A 25647-nucleotide genomic window follows, 5' to 3' on the forward strand; every position below is an offset into this window, starting at 1 on the left:
AACATAGAAAATAGGTGCAGGAGTAGGCCTTTCGGCCCTTCCAGCCTGCACCGCCATTCAATATGATCATGGCTGATCATCCAACTCGGTATCCCGTACCTGCCTTCTCTCCATACCCCCTAATCCCCTTAGCCACAAGGGCCATATCTAACTCCCTCTTAAATATAGCCAATGAACTGGCCTCAACTACCTTCTGTGGCTGAAAATTCCAGAGATTCACCACTCTCTGTGTGAAAAATGTTTTTCTCATCTCGGTCCTAAAAGACTTCCCCCTTATCCTTAAACTGTGACCCCTTGTTCTGAACTTCCCCAACATCGGGAACAATCTTCCTGCATCTAGCCTGTCCAACCCCTTAAGAATTTTGTACGTTTCTATAAGATCCCCCCTCAATCTTCTAAATTCTAGCGAGTACAAGCCGAAAGCACAAATATTTTAGAATCTATCCAGATTATAGTCCCAATTGTGTTAGTTTAATAAATTCTGTTGTATGTGTCTATGTTTCGTTTCCATTATCTCATTCATTTACAGGTATAAATTTAAGTTAGTCTTTAATTTCTTCATAGTATTAAATAATATGTAGAGTCAGTCATACAGCGTGGAAACAGTCCCTTCGGCTCAATGCCCATACCGGCCAACATGTCCCAGCAACACTATTCCCACCTCTCTGCGTGTGGCCCGTATCCCTCCAAACCTATCCTATCCATGTACCTGTCTAACTGTTTCTTAAATGTTGGGATAGTCCCTGCCTTAACTTCTTCCTTTGGCAGCTTGTTCCATACACCCACCATTCCTTATGTGAAAAGGCTACCCCTCAAATTCCTATTACATTTTTTCCCCTTCACCTTAAACCTATGTTCTTTGGTCCTAGATACACCTACTCTGGGCAAGAGACATAGAAAATAGGTGCAGGAGTTGGCCATTCGGCCCCTCGAGCCGGTATCGCCATTCAATATGATCATGGCTGATCACCCAGAATCAGTACCCTGTTCCTGCCTTCTCCCCATATCCCCTGATTCCATTAGCCCCAAGAGCTATATGCAACTCTCTCTTGAATACATCCAGTGAATTGGCCTCCACTGCCTCTGTGACAGAGAATTTCATAGATTCCCAACTCTCTGGGTGAAAAAATGTTTCCTCATTTCAGTCCTAAATGGCCTACCTCTTATTCATAAACTGTGACCCCTGGTTCTGGATTCCCCCAACATCGGGAACATTTTTCCTGCATCTAGCCTGTCTAATCCCTTAAGATCTACTGTAGATCCCCTCTCATTCTAAATTCCAGTGAATATAAACCCAGTCGATCCATTCTTTCATCGTATGTCAGACCCCGCCATCCCGGGAATTAACCTGGTGAACCTGCAGTCTACTCCCTCAATAGCAAGAATGTCCTTCCTCAAACTAGGAAACCAAAACTGCACACAATACTTCAGGTGTGGTCTCACCAGGACCCTGTACAACTGCAATAGGAACTCTTTGTTCCTAAACTCAAATCCTCTGGCTATGAAGGCCAACATGCAGTTTGCTTTCTTCACTGCCTGCTGTACCTGCATGCTTATTCTCAGTAGGTACACAAAATTGCTGGGGAAACTCAGCGGGTGCAGCAGCATCTATGGAGCGAAGGAAATAGGCGACGTTTCGGGCCGATACCCTTGCTCCAGCATCTGCAGTTCCTTTTTGAACACGAACTGCTTACTCTCAGTGACTGATGTACAAAGACACCTAGGTCTTGTTGCACCTCCCTTTTTCCTAATATGACACCATTCAGATAATAATCTCCCTTCTTGTTCTTGCCACGAAAGTGGATAACCTCACATTTATCGACATTGTATTGCATCTGCCATGCATCTGTCCACTCACCCAACCTATCCAAGTCACTCTGTACCCTCATATAATCATCTTCGCAGCTCACACTGCCACCCAGCTTTGTGTCATCCGCAAACTTGGAGATGTGCTCATCTAAGAATATCTTAGTAATAAATACTTAGTAATTGGAGACTCTGCATCTACCCGATCTATTCCTCTCATGATTTTATACACTGTAAGATCACCCCTCATCGTCCTGTGCTCCAAGGAATAGTCCATGCCTACTCAACCTTTCCCAAAAGCTCAGACCATTGAGCAAAATCCTCATAATCCTCTCTGTACACTTTCCATCTTTCCCATAGCATGCCCAGAACTGAACACATTACTCTAAATGAGGCCTCACCAACGTCTTATACAACTGCAACATGATCTCCCAACTTCTATACTCAATACTTCTGTTGTTATGCATTTGCAGAAACTGAGCTATATTTTAAGCCATATAAAAATAATCTGTGATTTCAGTTAGTTTATGATTGTGCGTGCAATTTTGATTTGTTGTTTCCTCCTTGCTCCATTGTGAACCATAAATACATTATGTGGCAAAGATTGGTGAACTGCCACAAGCCTTTGTAAAGTCAAAAGTTCTAAAGGATGTCATAGTTTGCACGTTCCCCTCCAACCTTACTTGGAAATGTATTACTGGATCTTGTCCAATGTGTTGTGGCACACTTTCACAACAAGGGCTGCAACATTGAACATAAACTGTACAATACAGGAATAGTCCTTTTGGCGCACAATGTCTGTGCCAAACATGATGCCAATTTAAAGTAATCTCCTTCAGAATCCAACTTGGATTGTTTTCTCTGGAAAGCTGGAGGTTAAGCGGAGACCAGATAACGGTATATAAAACGAGGAGAGACAGAGATAGGGTAGACAGTCAAAATCTTTTTCCTAGAGTGGAAATGTCAAAGACTAGAAGGTATGACTTTAAAGTGAGAGGGGGAAAGGTTTAAAGAGATATGCAGGACAATTTTTTTTTTTTTTATAGTGTGTGGTGGAGGCGGAGACCTCACATTTTCACATTTCGGCTTTCCACAGAGACCGCTCCCTCCTTGACTCCCTGGTCAATTCGTCCCTTCCCACCCAAATCACCCCCTCCCCTGGTACTTTCCCTTGCAACCGCAGGAAATGCTACAATTTTCGCTTTACCTCCCCCCCCCCCGACTCCATCCAAGCAGTCTTTCCAGGTGAGGCAGAGGTTCACCTGCACCTCCTCCAACCTCATCTATTGCATCCGCTGTTCCAGGTGTCAACTGCTCTACGTCGGCGAGACCAAGCGCAGGCTTGGTGATCACTTCACCCAACACGTCCGCTCAGTTCGCATTAACCAACCTGATCTCCCGGTGGCTCAGCACTTCAGCTCCCCCTCCCATTCCGAATCCAAGCTTTCTGTCCTGGGCCTCCTCCGTGGCCAGAGTGAGGACCACCATAAATTGGAGGAGCAGCACCTCATATTTAGCTTGGGTAGTTTACACCCCAGCGGTATGAACATTGACCTCTCCAATTTCAGGTAGTCCTTGCTTTCTCCCTCCTGCCCCTCCCCTTCCCAGCTCTCCCACAGCCTATTGTCTCCGCCTCTTTTTCCTGCCACCACTCCACCCACATCGGTCTGAAGAAGGTCTCGACCCGAAACATCGCCTATTACTTCGTTCCATAGATGCTGCCTCACCCGCTGAGTTTCTCCAGCATTTTTGTCTACCTTCGATTTTACCAGCATCTGCAGTTCTTTCTTACACATAGGGTCATTTAAGATGCTTTTAAATAGGCACATGAATATGCAGGGAATGGAGAGATATGGATCATCGCAGGAAGAGGATAATGCTTTAATTTCACATGTTTGACACAGACACTGTGGGTCGAATGGCCTACTCCTGCACTGTACTGTTCTATGTTGGTGGCAAGTTTGACATACACTTGACCGTTATGTTCCAGAGGATGGCAATTCAGTTACAGAGTTTAAAATTCCACAGTCATATTTAATTACCATTTGGTCTATGGTAAATGTTTTCTTTTCTATTCAATATTTTTCTGCCATGTCACCAACCCATATATTTGTCACAACCAAACAGCACCTTTATCCTGTAGTCTAAATCTCAGTTTTAGTCTTTAAAAAAAAAGTGAAAGGCTTGGGTAGAGTGGAAGTGGAGAGGATGTTTCCACCAGTGGGAGAGTCTAGGACTAGAGGTCATGTTATCAGAATTAAAGGACATTCCTTTAGGAAGGAGATGAGCAGGAATTTCTTTAGTCATAGGGTGGCAAATCTATGGAATTCTTTGCCACAGAAGGCCAAGTCAATTGATATTTTTAATACAGAGGTAGATAGATTCTTGATTAGGACAGGTGTAAGGGGTTATGGGGAGAAGGCCGGTGAATGGCGTTAGGAGGGAGCGATAGATTAGCCATGATTGAATGGCGGAGTAAACTTGATAGGCCCAATGGCCTAATTCTGCTCCTATCACTTATGAACTTATGACCTTAAAATGAATTTCAAAGTTTGTGCATTGTAAATTACTTTAACTTGTCTTAAAACTTAATGTTTCAGCAAACAGCAGCAGCCAATAACATCACTGCAACGCCATCTTTTTTGTTCTTCCGAAATAAAGTGAAAATTGATCAACTTCATGGAGCAGATGCCAACGGATTGGAAGAGAAAATTAAGCAACATCTAGAAAATGATCCTGGAATTGAAGATTTGGACATTCCAAGAGGATATGTATGTAAAATATACAATGCTGTTAAAAGAAGGCATTTTAAAGGCAGATTCACATTGATATAATGCATACTGTCGCTTAATATCTTCCTTACATGCTTAATATCTTCCTTGATGCCTGTGTTTTAGGGGATGGGTGAAGGTGGGTGAGGTATTATGTTCGTAGAAATGGGTTTGTATTATGATTACTACTTGTGTGCGTGCGTGCACATCAAGCTCACTCAAGCTATAATGTAATAGTCTGATTATTATCAGATATGAACAAAGGGATGAATGTTAGTGGGGGAGGGGGGGGAGGGGGACACCATGGATAATTCCTTTGACCATTGAGTTGTTGCTATAGAACCTGTTGCCTGAGATGACTGATGTCTTATTTACCGAGAGTTTTATTACCATCTCGCATGCAGAGCTGATGGGATGCTGGAGGCATATTAGTTGAACCTTTCAAAAGGGAATTAGATTAGTACTTGAAATAAATGCTGGGATACAGACAATGGATTTAAAACGGGCCAGTTCTCTTACCCTTGCTGAAACGTGCAAGGTCTCAAAGGGTTTTTGATGCAGTTGACATTATATAATTTAATGTTTTAAAAAAAAAATCTCATGAATGGCAGTTTCTCCATCAGTGCAGTAATCTTGTCATACTGTTCGGAAGTGCCAGTATAGAACTTTGTACTCTGCTTGATGGGGTGGACGTTGAGCCGATGTCCTCATAATTCAACTGCATTACAACCTAATGGATGTACCGAAATGGATCTTGCCAATATACTTCTACTGCATATCGCTATCTTCAGTCACCCCATGCCAAAGCTTGCGTAGCTTGGATGCAGAGGGCCATTTCATTGATGTGTGAGCCAGGTGGGCTGGGATAAATATTCAAGGCTGTGCTTAAAGCCTCTTTAAAGAAATATGACATCCCTACTGACTCCTGGTATTCTGTGGCTCATGAGTACTCCAACTGGAGAAGGAGCATTTCACATGTTATTGCGAACCTCAGGGATATGCATCAGGAGCACACAGATACCCCACATAAGCAGCAGAAAGAGTGTTATGAGTTTTCAAGCTTCCCATGTTGGCTTTTTTGGAGTGTTGAATTATATGCAGTCTATTGAGTTTGTGCCTACAATATTGTGTAATAGTTGTTATTAATAGTTTATTTCCCAAGGGGATGCTGAATTTAAAAGAAATGCCTTGAAGATTCACCAGATTAATTATTAATTATGGAGACGTTTTATGAGGAGAGATTAAGTATGCCAAATTTATTTTCTTTGCATACAAAATTCTTACGTATGAGAGTATCAATGCAGGGATGATTTTTCTCACAGCTGGAACGTTTAGAACCATTGGGTCACATCTCAAAGTTGGTGACTAAAATGGCAATACATTTCTTCATGCAATGGATAGCAAATCTTTGCAAATCTGTACCCGACGTGGCCTGATGCTGTTCATTCGGCTAGTGTGTACAAAACAGATAGATGTTTGGATATTAAGAGAATTGAAGGATATAGGAGGTACATAGGGAAGTGCTGCCAAGAAAAAGATTGTTCCTGCGTGAATGGCAGAACAGCTCTGAGAATCATAGATAGTCCATTTGGCACACTGAACCGGAAATAGTAAACAATTTTATGTGAATCCTACATTAATTCCATTTTTTGTTTTGCGCTTTCTACATTCTCATCAACTTTACTCAGATTCCATCACTTACCTACACACTAGGGGCAAATAACAGTGGCCAATTAATATACCAGCCAACACTTTCTTTGGGATGTGGGAGGAAACTGGAGCGCTTGTTGGAAACCACAGCAGTCACAGGGGAGGCCAAATGATCTACTCTTAATAAAAAAAGTATGTGATGGTTGTGCTGAGAAAGATCAGAGGCCACATGTTGTCAGCATGTAAAGGAATTGTCTGAAATATGTAACCCCTTCAGTGAAAGTGACAGAATGTCATGAGCTAGTTGCATCCTCTCATTCTTCCCATGGAGATTTCCTCGCTGCACTGACTAAATACAATACAATGCATGTTGACATCTAGAAACTAGCAATATGTGACAATGCTCAGTCAAAGGACAATAATTTCAACTTGAATCCATTACAGTTTTGTCATGGGCACATGGTCAAATTTGCGTCAAAAGTAGTTTAAAAAAAAAGTTGGCTATTAATAGCTGTGAGTGCACAAGTCAGGGACCTTTGAATCACTGATAATTATTCAGATTGTTTAAATTTGAATATCATGTTAGAATGTCTGATCTTTGGAAAGGCTGGAGCAAACAGTCATCAAACATACTTGAGATGGGGAACAAATAATGTGGAGAAATTAAAGCTAGGATTCTTCTTTTGAATAATGAAGGAAAGATTTACCAGGCATTTTCAAGATTACTAGGGATTTTGATGGTGGATAAAGAAAAACTACTTCCATCCATTCAGATGACAGATTTAAGTAATTACCAAAATACTGAATCTGGAACCTTTTTGTTTTTAAACCATAAATTCTTAAAATCAGTACAAAACTTTACAGTATCTTTTAAAAGGTAAAGTTGATATGTACTTCAACATTCAAGCCCAGTGGCTAGAATAAATATATATTTGGATAAATCTCTAAGAGAAGATTATTAAATAATTTGTCTGTGTACATTGTGTTTAAGAAAGAACTGCAGATGCTGGAAAATCGAAGGTAGACAAAAATGCTGGAGAAACTCAGCGGATGAGGCAGCATCTATGGAGAGAAGGAAATAGGCAACGTTTCGTGCCGAAACCTTTCTTCGGACTGATGTGAGGGTGCGAGGGGGGGGGGGGGAAGAAGAAAGGAAGAGGATGAGCCAGTGGGCTGAGGGAGAGCTGAGAAGGGGAAGAGAAAGTAAGGACTACCTGAAATTAGAGAAGTCAATGTTCATACTGCTGGGGTACAAACTGCCCAGCACTTCAACTCCCCTCTCCGAATCCGACCTTTCTGTTCTCGGCCTCCTCCATGGCCAGAGTGAGGACCACCGCAAATTGGAGGAGCAGCATCTCGTATTTCACTTGGGCAGTTTGCACCCCAGCGGTATGAATATTGATTTCTCTAATTTCAGGTAGTCCTTACTTTCTCCTCCCCTTCTCAGCTCTCCCTCAGCCCACTGGCTTCTCCTCTTCCTTTCTACTTCCCGCCTCTCCCACCCTCACATCAGTCTGAAGAAGGGTTTCAGCCCGAAACATTGCTTATTTCCTTCGCTCCATAGATGCTGCACCAGACAACATTTTTGTCTACTTCTACGTGTACACTGCTTATTTGTAAAATGTCACCATCATATCTTGTCATACTTCAGTTTTCCCACCTGTGTTCCCTGGGATGTACTAACCTCACTTTGCTTGTGTATATTAAAGCTAGGATTCTTCTTTTGAATAATGAAGGAAAGATTTACCAGGCATTTTCAAGATTACTAGGGATTTTGATGGTGGATAAAGAAAAACTACTTCCATCCATTCAGATGACAGATTTAAGTAATTACCAAAATACTGAACCTGGAACCTTTTTGTTTTTAAACCATAAATTCTTAAACATTTAACACAATCATCCCCTCCAAACTGGTTACCAAACTCGCAGAACTGGGTCTCTGCGCATCCCTCTGCAACTGGATCCTCGACTTCCTCATCCACAGACCACAGTCTGTTCGTATTGGTGGAAATGTGTCAGCCTCGATAACAATCAGCACGGGAGCACCTCAAGGCTGCGTGCTCAGCCCCCTGCTGTACTCACTCTATACCCATGACTGCGTAGCGAACCACAGTGCGAACTCCATCATCAAGTTCGCTGACGACACCACTATTGTGGGGCGTATCACTGATGGGGATGAGTCAGAATACAGAAGAGAGATCGAGCAACTGTCCATATGGTGCCAGCGCAATAACCTGGCCCTCAACACCAGCAAAACCAAGGAACTGATTGTGGACTTTGGAAGGAGTAGGAGGGGGACCCACTGCCCCATTTATATCAGCGGGTCGATGATTGAAAGGGTCAAGAACTTCAAATTCCTGGGCGTGCACATCTCTGAAGATCTTTCCTGGTCCGAGAACACTAACGCAATTATCAAAAAAGCTCACCAGCGCCTCTACTTCCTGAGAAGATTACGGAGAGTCGGATTGTCAAGGAAGACTCTCTCTAACTTCTACAGGTGCACAGTCGAGAGCATACTGACCGGTTGCATCGTGGCTTGGTTCGGCAATTTGAGCGCCCTGGAGAGGAAAAGACTACAAAAAGTAGTAAACACTGCCCAGTCCATCATCGGCTCTGACCTTCCTTCCATCGAGGGGTTTTATCGTAGTCGCTGTCTCAAAAAGGCTGGCAGTATCATCAAAGACCCACACCATCCTGGCCACACACTCATCTCCCTGCTACCTTCAGGCAGAAGGTACAGGAGCCTGAAGACTGCAACAACCAGGTTCAGGAATAGCTACTTCCCCACAGCCATCAGGCTATTAAACCTGGCTCGGACAAAATTCTGATTATTAATAACCACTTTCTGTTATTTGCACTTTACCAGTTTATTTATTCATGTGTGTATATATTTATATCATGGTATATGGACACATTTATCTGTTTTGTAGTAAATGCCTACTATCTTCTGTGTGCTTAAGCAAAGCAAGAATTTCATTGTCCTATACAGGGACACATGACAATAAACTCACTTGTACTTGAACTTGAGTATATTTGATCTTGCAGTATACAATACCTCACAAGATAATCTATGGGTGTTTAAGTCAAATTAACGTATGTTCTCAATATTTTATGTTTCAGATGGATCTGATGCCATTTATAAATAAGACTGGGTGTGAATGTCTTAATGAAAGTGATGAATATGGATTTGATAACTGTCTACAAAAAGACACAACGTATTTGGAATCTGATTGTGATGAACAAGTGAGGGTTTTAATTAATAACTCATAATAAAAACTCAATATTAAATATTCCATATTGTTTAATTTTTCATTTTGCATACTCCAGATTTAGTTTTGCATTCTTTTGAAAACTGAAAAAATGGTGCTTTTCAAAAAAATATTGCACTAAATCTTGTTAGTTTGAGAGTTCAAATCAAGCATTTTGTAAACATTGGTCATCGTAAATTTAGTGGTAGATCAAAACTAGCATATCCGTCTGTACAGGAAGCTCTTGACTTTCACCTAGGATACATTACAGAAATTATCGTAACCAGAAAGCAAGAGCACCAATTTGTGCATTGTGTGGCAAGGTTGGTCTGCTTTATGCTTGCTTGTATGGGAAGCATGTGATGTTGAAACTGACCAACTGACTATTTACAATTTTATATGGGATGGAGAAAAATCCTGGCAAGGCCTGTCCCACTTGGCGGTCATTTACGCGTTACGCAGATGGCGCGCAAAGATTTTGTACATCACGAAATCCTGCGACGCCATGCACGGCCGCTCGTCACTGCCTATGTCATCATGCACCATGCGCGCGTAATGCTCACCATGTGCGCATCACGTGCATGATGTAAATGATGTCACGTTAATTACGCGCAAATGACGGCCAAGTGCAGGGAGGTTCTACTGCAGTTGTACAGGGTCTTGGTGAGACCACACCTGGAGTATTGCGTACAGTTTTGGTCTCCAAATCTGAGGAAGGACATTATTGCCATAGAGGGAGTGCAGAGAAGGTTCACCAGACTGATTCCTGGGATGTCAGGACTGTCTTATGAAGAAAGACTGGATAGACTTGGTTTATACTCTCTAGAATTTAGGAGATTGAGAGGGGATCTTATAGAAACTTACAAAATTCTTAAGGGGTTGGACAGGCTAGATGCAGGAAGATTGCTCCCGATGTTGGGGAAGTCCAGGACAAGGGGTCACAGCTTAAGGATAAGGGGGAAATCCTTTAAAACCGAGATGAGAAGAACTTTTTTCACACAGAGAGTGGTGAATCTCTGGAACTCCCTGCCACAGAGGGTAGTCGAGGCCAGTTCATTGGCTATATTTAAGAGGGAGTTAGATGTGGCCCTTGTGGCTAAGGGGATCAGAGGGTATGGAGAGAAGGCAGGTATGGGATACTGAGTTGGATGATCAGCCATGATCATATTGAATGGCGGTGCAGGCTCGAAGGGCCGAATGGCCTACTCCTGCACCTAATTTCTATGTTTCTAAGTGGGACAGGCCCTTAAGGCACCTGAGTCTGAGTAGATATGAATTGGACCACGTAATAATAATTTTAAAAAGAACATATTGACAGGGTTGACAAATTAAATATGGACCTAGTCCCACCAAAACCCAAACACCAATGACCATACTCCTATGGAGAGTTGAGTTGCTTGCAAAAAAATGATATCAGCTAAAAAGATTCTGCTAATCTAAATACTATTAAAAGTCTCGACTTGTTTGTCTGTCTGTCTGTCTGTGATCTCAAGGAGCAATCCTGAAAGTGAAAATTTGTGAATGTTAAGGATTCGCTTTACATGACACCACAGGACTTAATATGAAGGAAAGCAGAATAAGCAAGACTATTAACCAGGATAGAAATTTCACAGTTATAAGACAAGTTATAAGATAACAAAATCTGCCATGTAGAATAGTTGAGGAACAGCAGATACATTTAAGGTGACAAGAGATTTGGGGGGTGGTGGGAATTATGAAAAGGTGGGATGAAGTAATGCATAAAGAGGCTGAAATATGGTAGATATATTGGGCTGAATGTGTTTCTATTTTGCAATTTCTGTCAATTAAACAATGATTCTTTTTCAAATAGCTTCTTGTGACAATAGCATTTAACCAACCAGTCAAGCTTTACTCGATGAGGCTTCAGGCTCCTGAAAACGGTGAGTCCAAATATACCTTTTGTATATATAAGCTCTGCCTTCGTTCTGATTGATTTGTCATTGCTGTGAGCATCTATATAAGGAGCATATATAAGGCTAAACTTCCCATTCTCAAGCCTCCTTCAACAATGTTGCCTCCTAACCCACAGCACTCTGTCCTTTCAGAGTGCAGGTCTTTTTGTTTTCCTCTACTATGCTTTACACCAGCTTTACATCAATTCTCTGGATGCTTTCAAGAGAGAGTTAGATAGAGCTCTTAAAGATAGCGGAGTCGGGGGATATGGGGAGAAGGCAGGAACGGGCTACTGAATGTGGATGATCAGCCATGATCACAGTGAATGGCGGTGCTGGCTCGAAGGGCTGAATGGCCTACTATTTTCTATTGTCTCTATTTTAGTCGCAGGAGATTCTTTACGGTGTTTAATACTGTAATGATAATAATTAAAATCAATTTACATCATTTGAGGTGGCAGGTTTCATTGTCATATTGAAGGCAATGGGTACATGCAACATTGCAATTTCGGGGCTGAAAAGCTGTGAACCACACTAAGCAATTTCAGCGTATCAGCAGTGTTAGGAATTATTTGACAATATGAATAATAGCTGAAAAGCAGACAAGTATGTATGTCCTGACAAGTATGTATTTCCTTGTCTGAATTAACATTTTTTTAATCCTTCCTTGGGAATGATGAAGCAGTTTGGGCCTGTTCACAAATGTTAACCCGCTTCTTGTCTAAAAAGAACAGGGATTTTTCATTCTGTTTGGGTAGAAAGAGGATCTAGAGTACCCAGACCTCTGGATTCTCTAAATTTGGTTATGAAGGGCATTGAATGTGCTCCTTTGTAAGTTCCATAGTCAGTGTGTGCTGTCAATACTAACACATTGTTTTTTGTGTTGGGTTTGAAGTTTGATTAAATCAGCATTAAAACTACATTGATGCATCTGAAAACTAAATGGAATTGAATATACGTTTAGAGCTGAAAACAAAAAGCACAGTTCCAACCTGCTTTCCAACAATAGGAACAATTTTATTCATAATCAAAGCTCATCTCCTAAGGTCATTGGTATAAATTCCATACTGGCATTGGAGACGGCAACAGTCTTCAAAGGATAAGAGAAGCATGGTGATGCCATTGTAAAAGTACCTCTGAGACTTTTGAACTATGTTTTAGAGTCCAATTAAGCCACATTCTTATTACAAACTGATGATTTTGTGAATTTATCCAGATCTTTTTTGAGAATTGGGTATTAACATGACTAAGTGTAAGCGGGAGAGTTATTCACCAGTATAGATTTATATGGGAACTATTGTAACAAGTTAGCTTGAGCAATAAGCGAGTTCAGTATTCCGGAAAACGCAAGGAATCATGGGTTTTGTCAAAGGTCATTCGCGATAAACATTCTCGGTAACTGTGCTGCTGCATGTCTTCTCCGTGTTGGCTGTAAGCCTGGGCCGCCACTGCTCCGGGCCAGTGTCCCATCAGTCCAGGGTCATCTCAGACATCTCCGGCCGCCCCTGGACAGGGGTGGGACACTCGGGAGGGGACAGGGATGGTCCAGTAGCAATTCAACAGCACTTTAGAGCCGGAGACCCGGGTTCGATCCTGACAACGGATGAAGAGCAGGTCTGTATACACGCAGCAGTTGAGCTGCCGAGAATGTTTATCGCGAGTGACCCATGACCTGGGCATGTGCAGTCGGAGTACCGGACTCGCTTATTATTATTGACTTTCCTTCCATTGGAATCTCTCCAATGTTACGACCATATATCGTCCTTATCCGCAACCTAATATCAAGGAGAAACTATTAATTTCCTGCCTTGCCACTTTTAGGTGATTGCACCAAAATAATGTGTTAGTTTCAGTTTGTGATGAATTAACTGCACCAGGCTCTTGCCATTACCATTACCAACGGATCCCTCGTTGGGGACCCGGGAGGAGAAGAGCTCTGACGGCCGGCCCGCGGCCTACTTCTACCGCGGGCGCGGCGTGGACTTCCATCAGGAGCGGGGTCCCTCGCCGGGGATCCCTGGAGGGGATCTTTGACCGCCGGTTCTGCGGTGCTTCTGGCTGCGGCGCGGCGGGAACTTTAAATCTTCGGCTGCCGGCCTGCGGCCTACACCAAGCTGAAGCCGTGGTGTCCGGTGGGGAGGCACTGATTCCGGAGTTACCTGGACTTTTACCTTGTCTACTCATTTGGACGCCTGCAGCGGCAGCTGCGGAACGTTGAGGTCCCGACCATGGGGGAAAATGGAGGAGGACTGGCCAAATTTTGTGCCTTCCACCACAGTGATGAATGCTGTGGTGGATGTTTGTGTTAAAAAAAATTTTGTTGCGTTTTTGTTGTGTTTTTCATTGTACTGCTGCTGGCAAATTCATTTCACTTGCACTTTAGGTGTAAGTGGCGAATAAAACATTGATTGATTGATTGATTGATTGATTGATTGATTGATTGATTGATTGATTGATTGATTACATCAGGGCTAACCTTTATTACAGTTGGGTAACAGAAGAATAGAGGAAAAGATTCTCTGCTTCTGAATTCAGTTCATTTGGCCCAATGATCAAAGCATTGAGGATGAACTATTTTGAACAAATTTTCTCAAGGCTAAACAACTGAATGTTTTCTTAGTCACTAAGATATTTTGGGAGCTATTCAACAGCAGTTTTTTCAATTCAATTCAATTTATTGTCATTTGGACCCCTTGAGGTCCAAACGAAATGCCGTTTCTGCAGCCATACATTACAAACAAATAGACCCAAGACACAACATATTTTACATAAACATCCATCACATTGCTGTGATGGAAGGCCAAAAAAACTTTTCTCTCCACTGCACTCTCCCCCCCCATGTCAGTCAAAGTCAAAGCCCCCGGCGGGCGATGGCGATTGTCCCGTGGCCATTAAAACCACGCCGGGTGATGCAAGGCCGCGCACCGGGTCTTGATGTTAGAGCCCCCGGCGTGCGCTCGCAAACTCCCGCGGCCATTCCAAGCCGCGCGGGGCGGTGATGTAGGCCCCGCTCCAGGTGCTCTTCAACCCCGCAACTCGGGCGGGAGAAGTCGCCACTGCGGAATCCCCGAAAAGCGGTCTCCCCCCAGGGACCCGCGGGCTCCCGGTGCCGTCCGCCAAACCCGCAGTTGCAGCCACCGAATCTCCGGGGGTCGGGTCGCAGCAGCGTTCACCACAGCTCCACCCGCTCCGGACTCGGCCAGCTCCGCGACGGTGAGGTGAGTAGTCGGCACCACAGCCCCCGGTTTTCCTGTTGGAGGCCGCTCCTCGTTGCAGCCCCAACGACAACGGAGACCCGACAAAGAAAAGGTCGGGTCTCCCGTGCAGGGAGAGATTTAAAAGTTACCCCCAACCCCCCCACACCACCCCCACCCCCCCACACACATACCCCAACAAAAATAACAAAAACTACATTAAAACATAGACATAAAATAATAAAAACGCAGACGGACTGCAGAGGCCGCTGCAGACGAGAGTCGCGCCGCCTACCGGTTAATCCAATAATTATTACTTATTTTTACACTTGTGTAGCTTAATACCCCATGGTGCTGCCATTTGTGTGCTTCCAAAGGTGAAAGTGATATTGGTTGAGAGGTTTTTCATTATTCCCATTGACAGCTTGTACCTAGTTTTAAACGAGTATAGCCAATATAAACATTTAGCATTTTTGCATTCACAGGCCGTGGACCTAAGTTTGTGAAAATATTTACCAATTTGCCACGTTCATTTGATTTCGATGATGCTGAAAGAAGTGAACCAACCCAAACAGTGGAGTTAACACCTGAGGATGTTAAAGAAGAAGGAGTCATCCCACTGCGCTATGTCAAGTTTCAGAATATTAATAGTGTAACGGTGAGTTCTAACATCAAACATTTCCGATTCCAATAGTCCATTGAATACGTGGTCATATAATCTAAATACCTTAACTGGAGGGGGGGGAACCAACATTCTAGTAGGCAGGTTTACTAGTGCTACATGGGTGAGTTTAAACTAAATAGTGGGGAGTGGGGGGGGGGGGGGGTCAACAACATGATGTTAACTGGGACGAGAGTGCAGGATAGGTCATGGAAGTCTCCAGAAATAACAGGACAGAAAGTTTAAAAAGTGAGAAGAGAGTAAGGTCGGCTAAAATTGGGATGGTTGTGACGGGAGGGATGATCAACACTGAATTGAAGGCATATTTGAATGCACATAGCATAAGGAACAAAGTAGATGAGCTTGTAGCACAGTTGGAAATTTGGTAGGTATGATGTTGTAGGCATTACGGAGACGTTACAAGAGAATCTGAACTGGGAGCTAGATATTCAAGGCTACACATCCTGTCGCTAGGACAGACAGTGGGCATGGGGAGGGGGTGGGTAGCACTGCTGGTAAGGAATGAAATTCAGTCCCTAGCAAAGGGTGACATTGGATCAGAAGATGTAGAGTCCCTGTGGGTAGAGCTGAAAAACTGTAAGGGTGAAAAAACTCTAAAGGGAGTTATTTACAGACCTCCAACAGTAGCCAGGATATAGGGTACAAGTTGCTACAGGAAATAAAATTGGCATGTAAGAAAGGCAATGCTACGGTGGACATGGGAAATTTCAATATGCAGGTAGACTGCGAGAATCAGGCTGGCTCTGGAACCCAAGAGAGAGAATTTGTAGAGTGCCTACTAGACAGTTTCTTAGAGCACCTTGTAGTGGAGCCTACCAGGGATAAGGCAATTCTAGATTTAGTGTTGTGCAATGAACCATATTTAATAAGAGAACTTGAGGTAAAGGAACCACTAGGAGGTAGTGACCATAATATGATAAGATTTAACCTACAATTTGACAGGGAAAGGGTGAAATCAGATGCGTTGGTATTACAGCTGAGCAAAGGGGGCTACCAAGGCATGAGGGTGGAGCTGGCAAAGATTGACTGGAAAGGGGCTTTAGTGGGAATGACAGTAGAGTAGCAATAGCAGGAATTTCTGCAGATAATTTGGAAGGTGCAGGATCATTTCATTGTAAAGAGGAAGAAAGATTCCAGGGGGAGAATAAGATGACCATAGCTGACAAGGGAGGTCAAGGACAATATACAAGCAAAAGAGAAGGTATATAACATTGCAAAGATTAGTGGGAAGCCAGAGGATTGGAATGTTTTTAAAGAACAACAAAAGGTAACTAAAAGGACACTACGGAGAGGAAAGTTGAAGAACGAATGTAACCTAACCAATAATATAAAAGAAGATAGCAAGAGTTTCTGCGGATATATAAAGAGTAAACAAGAGGCAGGAGTGGATGTTTGGCCGATGGAGAATGATGCAGGAGAAGTGATAACAGGAAATCTAGAAAATGGCAGATGAATTGAATAACTTTTTTTGCATCAGATACCAGCAGTGTGCCTGCAATCCTAGAGAGTCAGGGGGTGGAAGTTAAGGGCCTGTCTAACTCGCGTGTCCTTGGCACGCAAATTACACGACCTTGTGGTCGCGTTGAGCACGGGCATCGAATGGCCGCGCGGGGCCGGTCCCACTTAGGAGTGCGGAGGGGTATGGAGTTGTGCACAACATCGCGCGGGCTCCGAAATGTTTATAGTGAACAAAATCTTCGCGCGCCAACAGCCTGTCGCGGAACTGACGGCCAAAGTGGGACAGGCCCAAGACCCTGGCGCGATGCAACGTCTCACCTGCAACAGCCTGGGGCTCACGGCCGTTGCGGTCCGGATCCGCCCCCACTTCTACTCCCAGAGCGGGGCCAAGACGATTGGAGATAGACACAAAATGCAGGAGTAACTCAGCGGGACCAGCAGCATCTCTGGAGAGAAGCAATGGGTGACGTTTCGGGTCAAGACCCTTCTTTTCAGACTGAAGAAGAGTCTCGACACGAAACGTCACCCGTTGCTTCTCTCCTGAAATGCTGTCGGTCCCGCTGAGTTACTCCAGCTTTGTGTCCATCTTCAAATGACGTCACGCGCTCCAGATGGCTGTGCGTACGCATGTAATCGCGCCCGACCTGCGAGGGACCATCTCGGCTCAACACGACCATGAGGTCGCGTAATTTGCGTACCAAGGACACGTAAGTGGGACAGGCCCTTTAGTGGAGTGGTGATTACTATGGAGAAAGTGCGAGGAAAGCTGAAAGGTCTGAGGGTGAATAAGTTGCCTGGACTGGATGGACTGCACCCCAGGGTTCTGAAGGAGGTGGCCTCAGAGATTGTGGAAGTATTAGTTGTGATATTTCAAGAATCACTAGAGTTAGCAGTGGTTGCTGAAGGTTGGAAAATTATGAATATCACCCCGCTGTATAAGAAGGGAGCAAAGCAGAAGAGCGTAAACTATACTCTGGTTAGCCTGACTTCGGTGGTTGGTAAGATTTTAGAGTCAATTATCAAGGATGTTACGCAGTACTTAGCTCACGATAAAATAGGGCATGGTTTTGTGAAGGGAAAATCTTGCCTGAGAAAATCTCCTAGAGTTATTTGAGGAAATGACAGAGGGGAGGCTGTAGATGATGTTTACTTAGATTTTCAGAAGGCCTTCGATAAGGTGCCGCACGTTGCTAGGGAAGATGAGAGTCCATGGTATTGATGGGAAGATACTAGCATGGATAAGCGGGTTGGCTGGATGGTAGAAGGCAAATTAGTTGCAATAGAAGGCACTTTTTCAGGTTGGCTGCCAGTGACTAGTGGAGTTCTGCAAGGGTCCTTGCTGGGGCTGCTTCTCTTCACGTTGTATAATGATTTGGATAAGGGGATTGAAGGCTGTGTGGCCAAGTTTGCAGATGATGCTAAGATAGGTGGTGGAGCAGGTAGTGTGGAGGAAGCAAAGACTCTGCAGAAGGACTTGGACAGGTTAGGAGAGTGGGCAGAGAAGTTGCAAGTGAAATTCGGTACAGGAAAGTGTGGAGTCATGCATTTCGGTAATAATAATAAAGGCATAGATTATTTTCTAAATGGAGAAATATCCAGAAATCGGAGGTGCAAAGGGACTTGGGTCCTTGCTGGTGCCCAAAAAGGTAATTTGCAAGTCGAATCGGTAATAGCGAAGGCAAATTCAATGCTAGCATTTATTTCAAGAGGACTGGAATACAAAAACAGAGATGTAATGCTGAGGCTCTATAAGGCGCTGGTGAGGCTGCATTTGGAGTACTGTGAGCAAATTTAGGCCCCGTATTGGAGGAAGGAAATGCTGGCTCCGGAGAGGGACCAGTGTAGGTTTGCAAGAATGGTTCAGAGAATGAATGGATTAGCATATGATGAGCGTTTGACATCACTGGGCCTCTACTCACTGGAGTTTAGAAAGTTGTGGGGGGACCTCATTGAACTTACAGAATCATTAAAGGCATAGATAGAGTGGATGTGGAAAGGATGCTTCCACTGGTGGGAGAGTCTAAGACCAGTGTCATAGCCTCAGAATTAAAGGGCGCTCTTTTGGAAAAGAGGCGAGGAGGAACTTCTTTAGTCAGAGGGTAGTTAATCTGTGGAACTCATTGCTGCAGTGGGCTGTGGAGGCCAAGTCAGTGGATATTTTAAAAGGCAGAGATAGACAAATTCTTGATTAGAACAGGTGTCAAGGATATGAGGAGAAGACAGGAAAAAGGGATTAGGGGGCAGAGATCAGCCATGATTGAATGGTGGAGTAGACTCGACGGGCAGAATGGCCTAATTCTACTCCTATAACCTGCGAACTTCATATAACTGAACAACAATTTTCTTATGAACAGACTGATTGATGTATGCTTCAGAGTTGAAATGATGCTATAAAGCATAACATGGAGAACTTCACAAAATGTAGGCCAGACCATGGCAGAATGGGCCTTTTTACATTGTATAGCACTCCAGTTTAACAGGAAGCAGAGATGAAACTCAGTGGGACAAGCAGTATGCTGCCTGCCCAGCATGAGTTACTCTAGCATTGTGTGTATATCTTTGGTTCAAACTAGCATCTGCAGTTTCTTCCTACCCAGTGGAGATGAAAACTAGTGATTAGGACGATGGACAATATCTGGGTAAACACTGTCTTTAACTAAATAACATTGAAGGAATTAGAAGGAAGAATTAGATTCAAATCAGATTGTGACAAATAAAGTTGGATTGGTTTAGATTTATTATTGTGACGTACTGAGGTAGTGAAACGCTTTGGTGTGCACGCTATTCACTCAAATCTGATAATACTATACATAAATAAAACAAGCCAAACTTAAATACAATAGATAGAACAAAGGGAAAGATACAGTGCTGAATATAATTTTCCACATTGCAGCGCAGCAGTTTTTAGAGAGAAAGTCCAATATATGCAATAGGTAGGGGTTAATTGGAAGGTCCTCCAGCTTGAGAGAAACACAAAAAGGAAAAGTTTTTTAAGAAATAGAAATTGACGTCGTAAAACCTCCCAACAATAAGTCACTCTCAGTAGGAAAGAAACTCTTCTTTTAAATTCTTTGCATTCATGTACAGAGTTTCAGTGGCAGTCGTATTTTCATCGGTTACTTCTGCGAATTGCTGTACTTAATGCTCAATGGCAACCTTATTGCAAATCCAGGAAGTTATTAACGTTATGTTAAGAATGGGCTATTATGTATATGAAACAAATGGTGCAGTATTTTAATTGACCATGTTCTGGCAATGTAGTGTTTTAATACTCTTAAACATAGAAACATTGAAAAATAGGTGCAGGAGTAGGCCATTTGGCCCATCGAACCGTTCAATATGATCATGGCTGATCATCTGAAATCAGTGCTCTGTTCCTGCTTTTTCTCCCATATCCCTTGATTCCTTTAGCCCTAAGAGCTAAATCTAACTCTCTTGAAAACATCCAGTGAATAAGCCGACACTGCCTTCTGTGGCAGAGAATTCCACAGATTCACAACTCTCTGGGTGAAAAGGTTTTCCCTCATCTCCGTCCTAAATGGTCTACCCCTTATTCTTAAAACTGTGACCGCTTGTTCTGGACTCCCCCAACATGGGGAAACATTTTCCTGCATCGAGTCTGTCCAATCCCTTAAGGATGTTATGTTTTTATAAGAATTCCTCTCATCCTTCTAAATTCCAGTGAATACAAGGCCAGTCGACCAATTCTTTCCTCATATGTCAGTTCTGCAATCCCGGGAATTAACCTGGATAACCTATGCTGCACTCCCTCAATAGCAATAACGTCCTTCCTCAAATTAGGAGAACAAAACTGCACACAATACTCCAGGTATAGTCTCACTAGGGCCCTGTACAACTGCAGTAGAACCTCCTTGCTCTTAAACTCAAATCCTCTCGCAATGAAAGCCAACATGCCATTAGCTTTTTTCACTGCTTGCTGTACCTGCATGCTTAATCTTTTAGTTGGTTTTGTGTGTTAATAACTGGAATAGATGAGAACAGAACAGTGGATGTAATGTATTTCGATTTTCGGAAGGCTTTCACGTAAGGTCCCACAAAGAATGTTGGAGGACGTGGAATTGCGTTAATACATGGACATGGATAGAGATTCGGTGAGAGGACAGAATGCGGAAAGTGGAACCGGCTCCAATACAGATTGTGCAGAACTGCATTATCCTTGTCAATCATATGGCCAAACGGACAAAATATTTTATTTCCAAGTTTGCAGATGATGCAAAACTTGGTGGAATTGTGAGTTCAGAGGTGGATGTAAAAAGGCTTAATGGGGATACAAACAAGCTGAGTGAACTGGCAAGAAAGCGACAGTTAGATTATAATGTGTGCAAATAAAAACACGAGTTCATCCACTTATGTGCACACAACAACAAAAACAATGTATTTTTAAATATGCGACAGACAGGGAAATGCTGATGGTCAAGGAACATGTGACATGTGCACCAACCCTGTTCACCAAGTTGAATGCAGATGAAGAAATTATTTAGGAAGGTGATTTTTATATTTCCGTTATCTATGGCCTTGATGTGATCACATACGGAATATTGTGTATTGAGTATTTTAGTCTCTGCCTAGAAAAGGGTTTATTTATTATATTGGGGATGTGATGAAGAGTTGGTGGACTGGTTTGTGGATTGGCTGTTTAAAGGGAAATAGGATAGATTAAGCTTTTATTCTCCAGTGATGTCAGAAGAAGGGTTTAAGAGTGATTATGAGGAGAAATTTATTGTGACAAATATTTGGAAATGTGTATCCTGAAGGGTTATGGAGGATCAAGTTCATTTAATTTGCACAAGACAGGCTGTCAGATTTAGGGATGTCAAAGGAATTGAGGGCTATGTGGATAGTGCACATAATTTGACCTGAGGTGGAAGAACAATCTTGATGAAGGTTCAAATCTCTTTCTGGACAATTCTGGATTCTGATAGTTATGCTCTTGATTTAATGTTCTTATAGTCTACACCAGGGGTCTCCAAACTATAGCCCGTGTTAACACATTCCGAGCGGTGGGCTATTTAGCGCAGCTATAGAGATACAGCGCGGAACCAGGCCCTTTAGCCCAACGAAGTGATGCCCGTACGCACTAGTACTATCCTGCACACACTCGGGACAAATTCGATTAACCTGCAAATGTGGGAGGAAACCACCCGGAAAAACTCACGTAGGTACAAATTCCGTATAGAAAGCACCCGTAGTCAGGATGGAACCTGGGTCTCTGGCGCAGTGTGGCAGCGACTCTACTGCTGCACCAACCATGCCACTGCTCCTGTGTTGCAAAGGCAGGTTGTGTGGGGTGGCAGCGTGGGGTGTGGAGTTGAGCTAGGGGGAGGAGGTTGAGGGGGGGGGTGCTAGTTGGCGGCAGGGTCGGTGTGCTGCGGTCTCCCACCCCCATGAGGATGACCCGTGAACAGCTCCCGCGCCGAGGCACCACACTGACCTGGACCCTTTGACCGGGTCTCCGCCGACACGAGCCGGCGCGGCCAGGGGAATCCTGCCCTTCTCTCTCTCGCTTTCGCTCGCTCTCGCTTGTGTGAGTGTGTCGGTGTGCGGGTCTGTGTCTATGAGTGTTTTGGTATGTGGGTGTCCACATGTGCGTTTCTGTGTGAGTGTGTGCTTCATTTATTTATCTATCTGTTTATATTTTTATTTATATCTTTTTTTATTCCTAAGGCCCTCAAAAATATATAAATTGGCCCTCATGCTGAAACGTTTAGAGGCCCCTGGTCTACACTAATCACACAGCATCATTTATTCTAGCAAGGTTAAGAACATTTATTTTGGGTAGATTTTAAAGTAATGCACTTGGGCGACCTAATCCCCGAGTTCTGGCGAGTTTGCCCTCGACTCGTACTCGCAGCACGGTTGACACGAGATCGTAGGAGGTCTTCGTAACTCTCCTTCATGCTCGAGAGTGGTCTCCGCGTACTCGAGGCCTCAGCTAGGTCGCGGCGTTTCTTTCAATATGTTACAAAATGCCCGCGAGTAAAAAAAGGTTGCCATGGTAAAAATCGATACTTTTATTACTTGTAGGTTTAGTCATAGTCGGTCGGCATGTTAGTCGTAGGTAATCGAGGGTAGTCAAAGGTAGTCGTAGATAGTCTTCATCATAGTCGAAGGAAGGTCGAAGGAGGTCGTCTTCACTCTCCACTATTCGGTGTCCAATTTTCCCGAAGTTAGTAGAAGGAGGTCTTCAACATAGTCGAAGGAGGTCCTCAACATGTCATTTTTTCAAACTCTTCTAAACTCGCCAATTAGGTCGCCCAAGTAGGACAGCCCCTTTAAAGGTCACCCAAGTAGGACAGCCCCTTTAAATTCACATGATGACTTATTTTCCTCCGACCACTCTTTGTTTTAAATAGGTGCTTTTCATGTGGATAAACAAGCTGTGGATGTGCTATTTTTCCATTGGGATTCACTTTCAACATCAGTTGCTTTTGCAAAATGGTTTAGAAACTTAATGTCAGGGGTTATGGGGAGAAGACAGGAGAATAGGATTAGGAGGGAGAGATAGATCAGCCATGATTGAATGACAGAGTAGATTTGATGGGCCGATGGTCTCATTCTGATCAATTATGAACTGCTTTAGGGAATTGTTATTTTACAAAGTCAAAAGTATGTGACAAGGCATTGCAGAAGATAACCTGTTTGTATACTTTTGTTACTGTTGTTTATTTACTTTGGTTTGCAGCTTTTTATCAAATCCAACCAAGGTGATGAGGACACCACAAGGATTAACTATCTTGCATTTATCGGAACACCTGTACAAACAACAAATATGTTGGACTTTAGGCGGGTAAGTTGCACAAGTAAATACTTTAATTTTGATGTCTTACATTACAGCTGATCAATGTCGCAAACTCTATATTTCAGTTTCTTGCCTTCAGCTGGTATAAAAAAGATTAAAAGAGAAATTTGATGTTGCATTTGTCTGTATTTACCATAGAGAAGGACATGGAAGCTGATGAGTACAGGGAAGAGAACAGTCTCCTTCATCAGCTGAGGCATGAGTATAGGAGTTGGGATGTTATACTACAGTTGCACAAATCATTGAAACACAAAAAACTGGGATCTTGAGCAGTCACTTTTTCCAGTCACTTACCTCGATGCAGATGCGATTTTCTCCGTGTCGCATCTCTGCCCCTCCCCCTAACAACTTGGTGTGGTGTGGCCTTTCCTGGAGACCGGCCTGGAGCTTCAAGCCGCGGGTGCGGCGCGGACTTACCAACGTGGAGCCGGTGATCCAAGAAGAAGAGCTCCGACAGCGGGGCCTGTTGACTTTAACACTGTGAAGCCCAAGTTCTCCGGTAAGAAGTGGCCGACTCGGGAGCTCCATGCTGCGGTGTGTTCCAATCCGTCCCGATGCTGGAGTTTCGATCATCTTGCCGAGAGGGCGAACATCGGACCGTCGGCAACGGCAAGTGTGGAGGGTTCAAGGCCCCGACATGCGTGAACAAAGAGGAAGATGACTGAACTTTATTACCTTCCATCACAGTGAGGAATGTTAATTTCACTGTGGTGGATGTTTATGTTAAATTTTATTTTATGTATGTATTGTTCTTTTCACTTAGTATGGCTGTATGGTAACTTAAATTTCACTGCACCTTAGTTGGGTAAGTAACAATAAACGAGAACATGAACTTGAAAACATTTAGAGGGATGTGGGCTAAAAGCAAGCAGATACTATTTGCATAGATGGGCATATTGGTAGGGATGGCTGAGTTGGGTCGAAGGATCTATTTCCATGCTCCATAACCCAGAGAATCTACAAATTCACAGGGTTCACAATAATATTAGATAAGACCTAGTGGATGGAGATTTATATCACGATGTATGGCTAATGTGAGAATGAAGAAACATAGAAGGTGACCAATTGCTGACCGCCACTGTCTTGAATCTCCCGCCTAATTGCTGGTTAATAAATTAGAGCAGAAAAATATGAATGTCATTAATATTTTGTGGAATTTGTTGTAACATTTGTATTAGTAGTAATCATTAAGTTTGAGCTATATATAATTGATTGGAATTCTCTTTTTTCCCACTTTTTTTGTGAATTGTCTGGAGCATTCAGAATTGACTAAACTGTTAGTGACATTGCTGGGTTACATCTTTAACATTTTTTTCAATTATTTTCTAGATTGCTGGAAAGAAAGGAGAAAGTCACTAACTGAATGAAGAAAAAAACTGGGTATGCATTGATAGGACCGCACTTGGCCAACATTGTATTTTCAGGATCCTTGTAATATCATCAATACCATGACTCTTGACTTGGTTCTCTTGGTTCCAGACATGCAAGCAAATCATTGTTGAGTTCAAATATTTTGTGGATTATTCTTGAATGTAATGAACTGATTTAATTATTTTCTGGCCAATGAGAAAATCATCCTGGATGACTCCTTGGAATGCACCTGGAAGTTAGAGTTGTGCACTTAGCCTTGCTGTAACTAGCCAACCTAAATGCGGTGAAACTATTCAGATCTTCACATGGATTCCAATGGTGAGCAGGGAGCTGTTCCTCTAAATTTAACAACTACTAAAATGATTACGTTTGTTGTCTGTCAACTCTATTGCAAATAGTGTTGGATAATTAAAATAATGTTTACCTAATATTGACAACTGTGATTTTTTTTTTTTAATCAACAACGGCTCTATTACATATTTGGTTTAGGTACTAGCTTATTTGAAGAGATTATATATATAACTTTTTACACTTGGTCCAGTTTAAATTTTATTGGCCGAGCATTGATCTTCTGTTCTTTTCTCTCATCGATTGGAACTACTTAGTGTCTCTTTGCCTTGCAATTTCTTCAGAACGATGTTAGAACACATTTGTCACTTGCGTTGTTTAATTTAAATTTAAATTGGTCTATTTGTAATTCAGAGGCAAACTCTTTTGTCATCTCTGCTCAACTA

At 43.0% G+C, this 25647-nt stretch overlaps 1 protein-coding gene across 1 annotated transcript in view; it reads left to right on the forward strand.

Annotated features, from left to right (window-relative positions):
• Positions 1–25341, forward strand: part of txnl1 (thioredoxin like 1) — a 47723-nt gene extending 22382 nt beyond the window's left edge. The window contains exons 3-8 of the mRNA XM_033033145.1: positions 4407–4577; positions 9348–9470; positions 11307–11376; positions 15068–15240; positions 23426–23530; positions 24872–25341. Coding sequence (XP_032889036.1) covers positions 4407–4577; positions 9348–9470; positions 11307–11376; positions 15068–15240; positions 23426–23530; positions 24872–24901 — 672 coding nt within the window. The 3' untranslated portion in view covers positions 24902–25341. The remainder of the gene's footprint in view (positions 1–4406; positions 4578–9347; positions 9471–11306; positions 11377–15067; positions 15241–23425; positions 23531–24871) is intronic.
• The last annotated feature ends 306 nt before the right edge of the window (positions 25342–25647 follow it).

This window comes from Amblyraja radiata, chromosome 1 (assembly GCF_010909765.2).
Source record: "Amblyraja radiata isolate CabotCenter1 chromosome 1, sAmbRad1.1.pri, whole genome shotgun sequence".
Taxonomy (NCBI): domain Eukaryota; kingdom Metazoa; phylum Chordata; class Chondrichthyes; order Rajiformes; family Rajidae; genus Amblyraja; species Amblyraja radiata.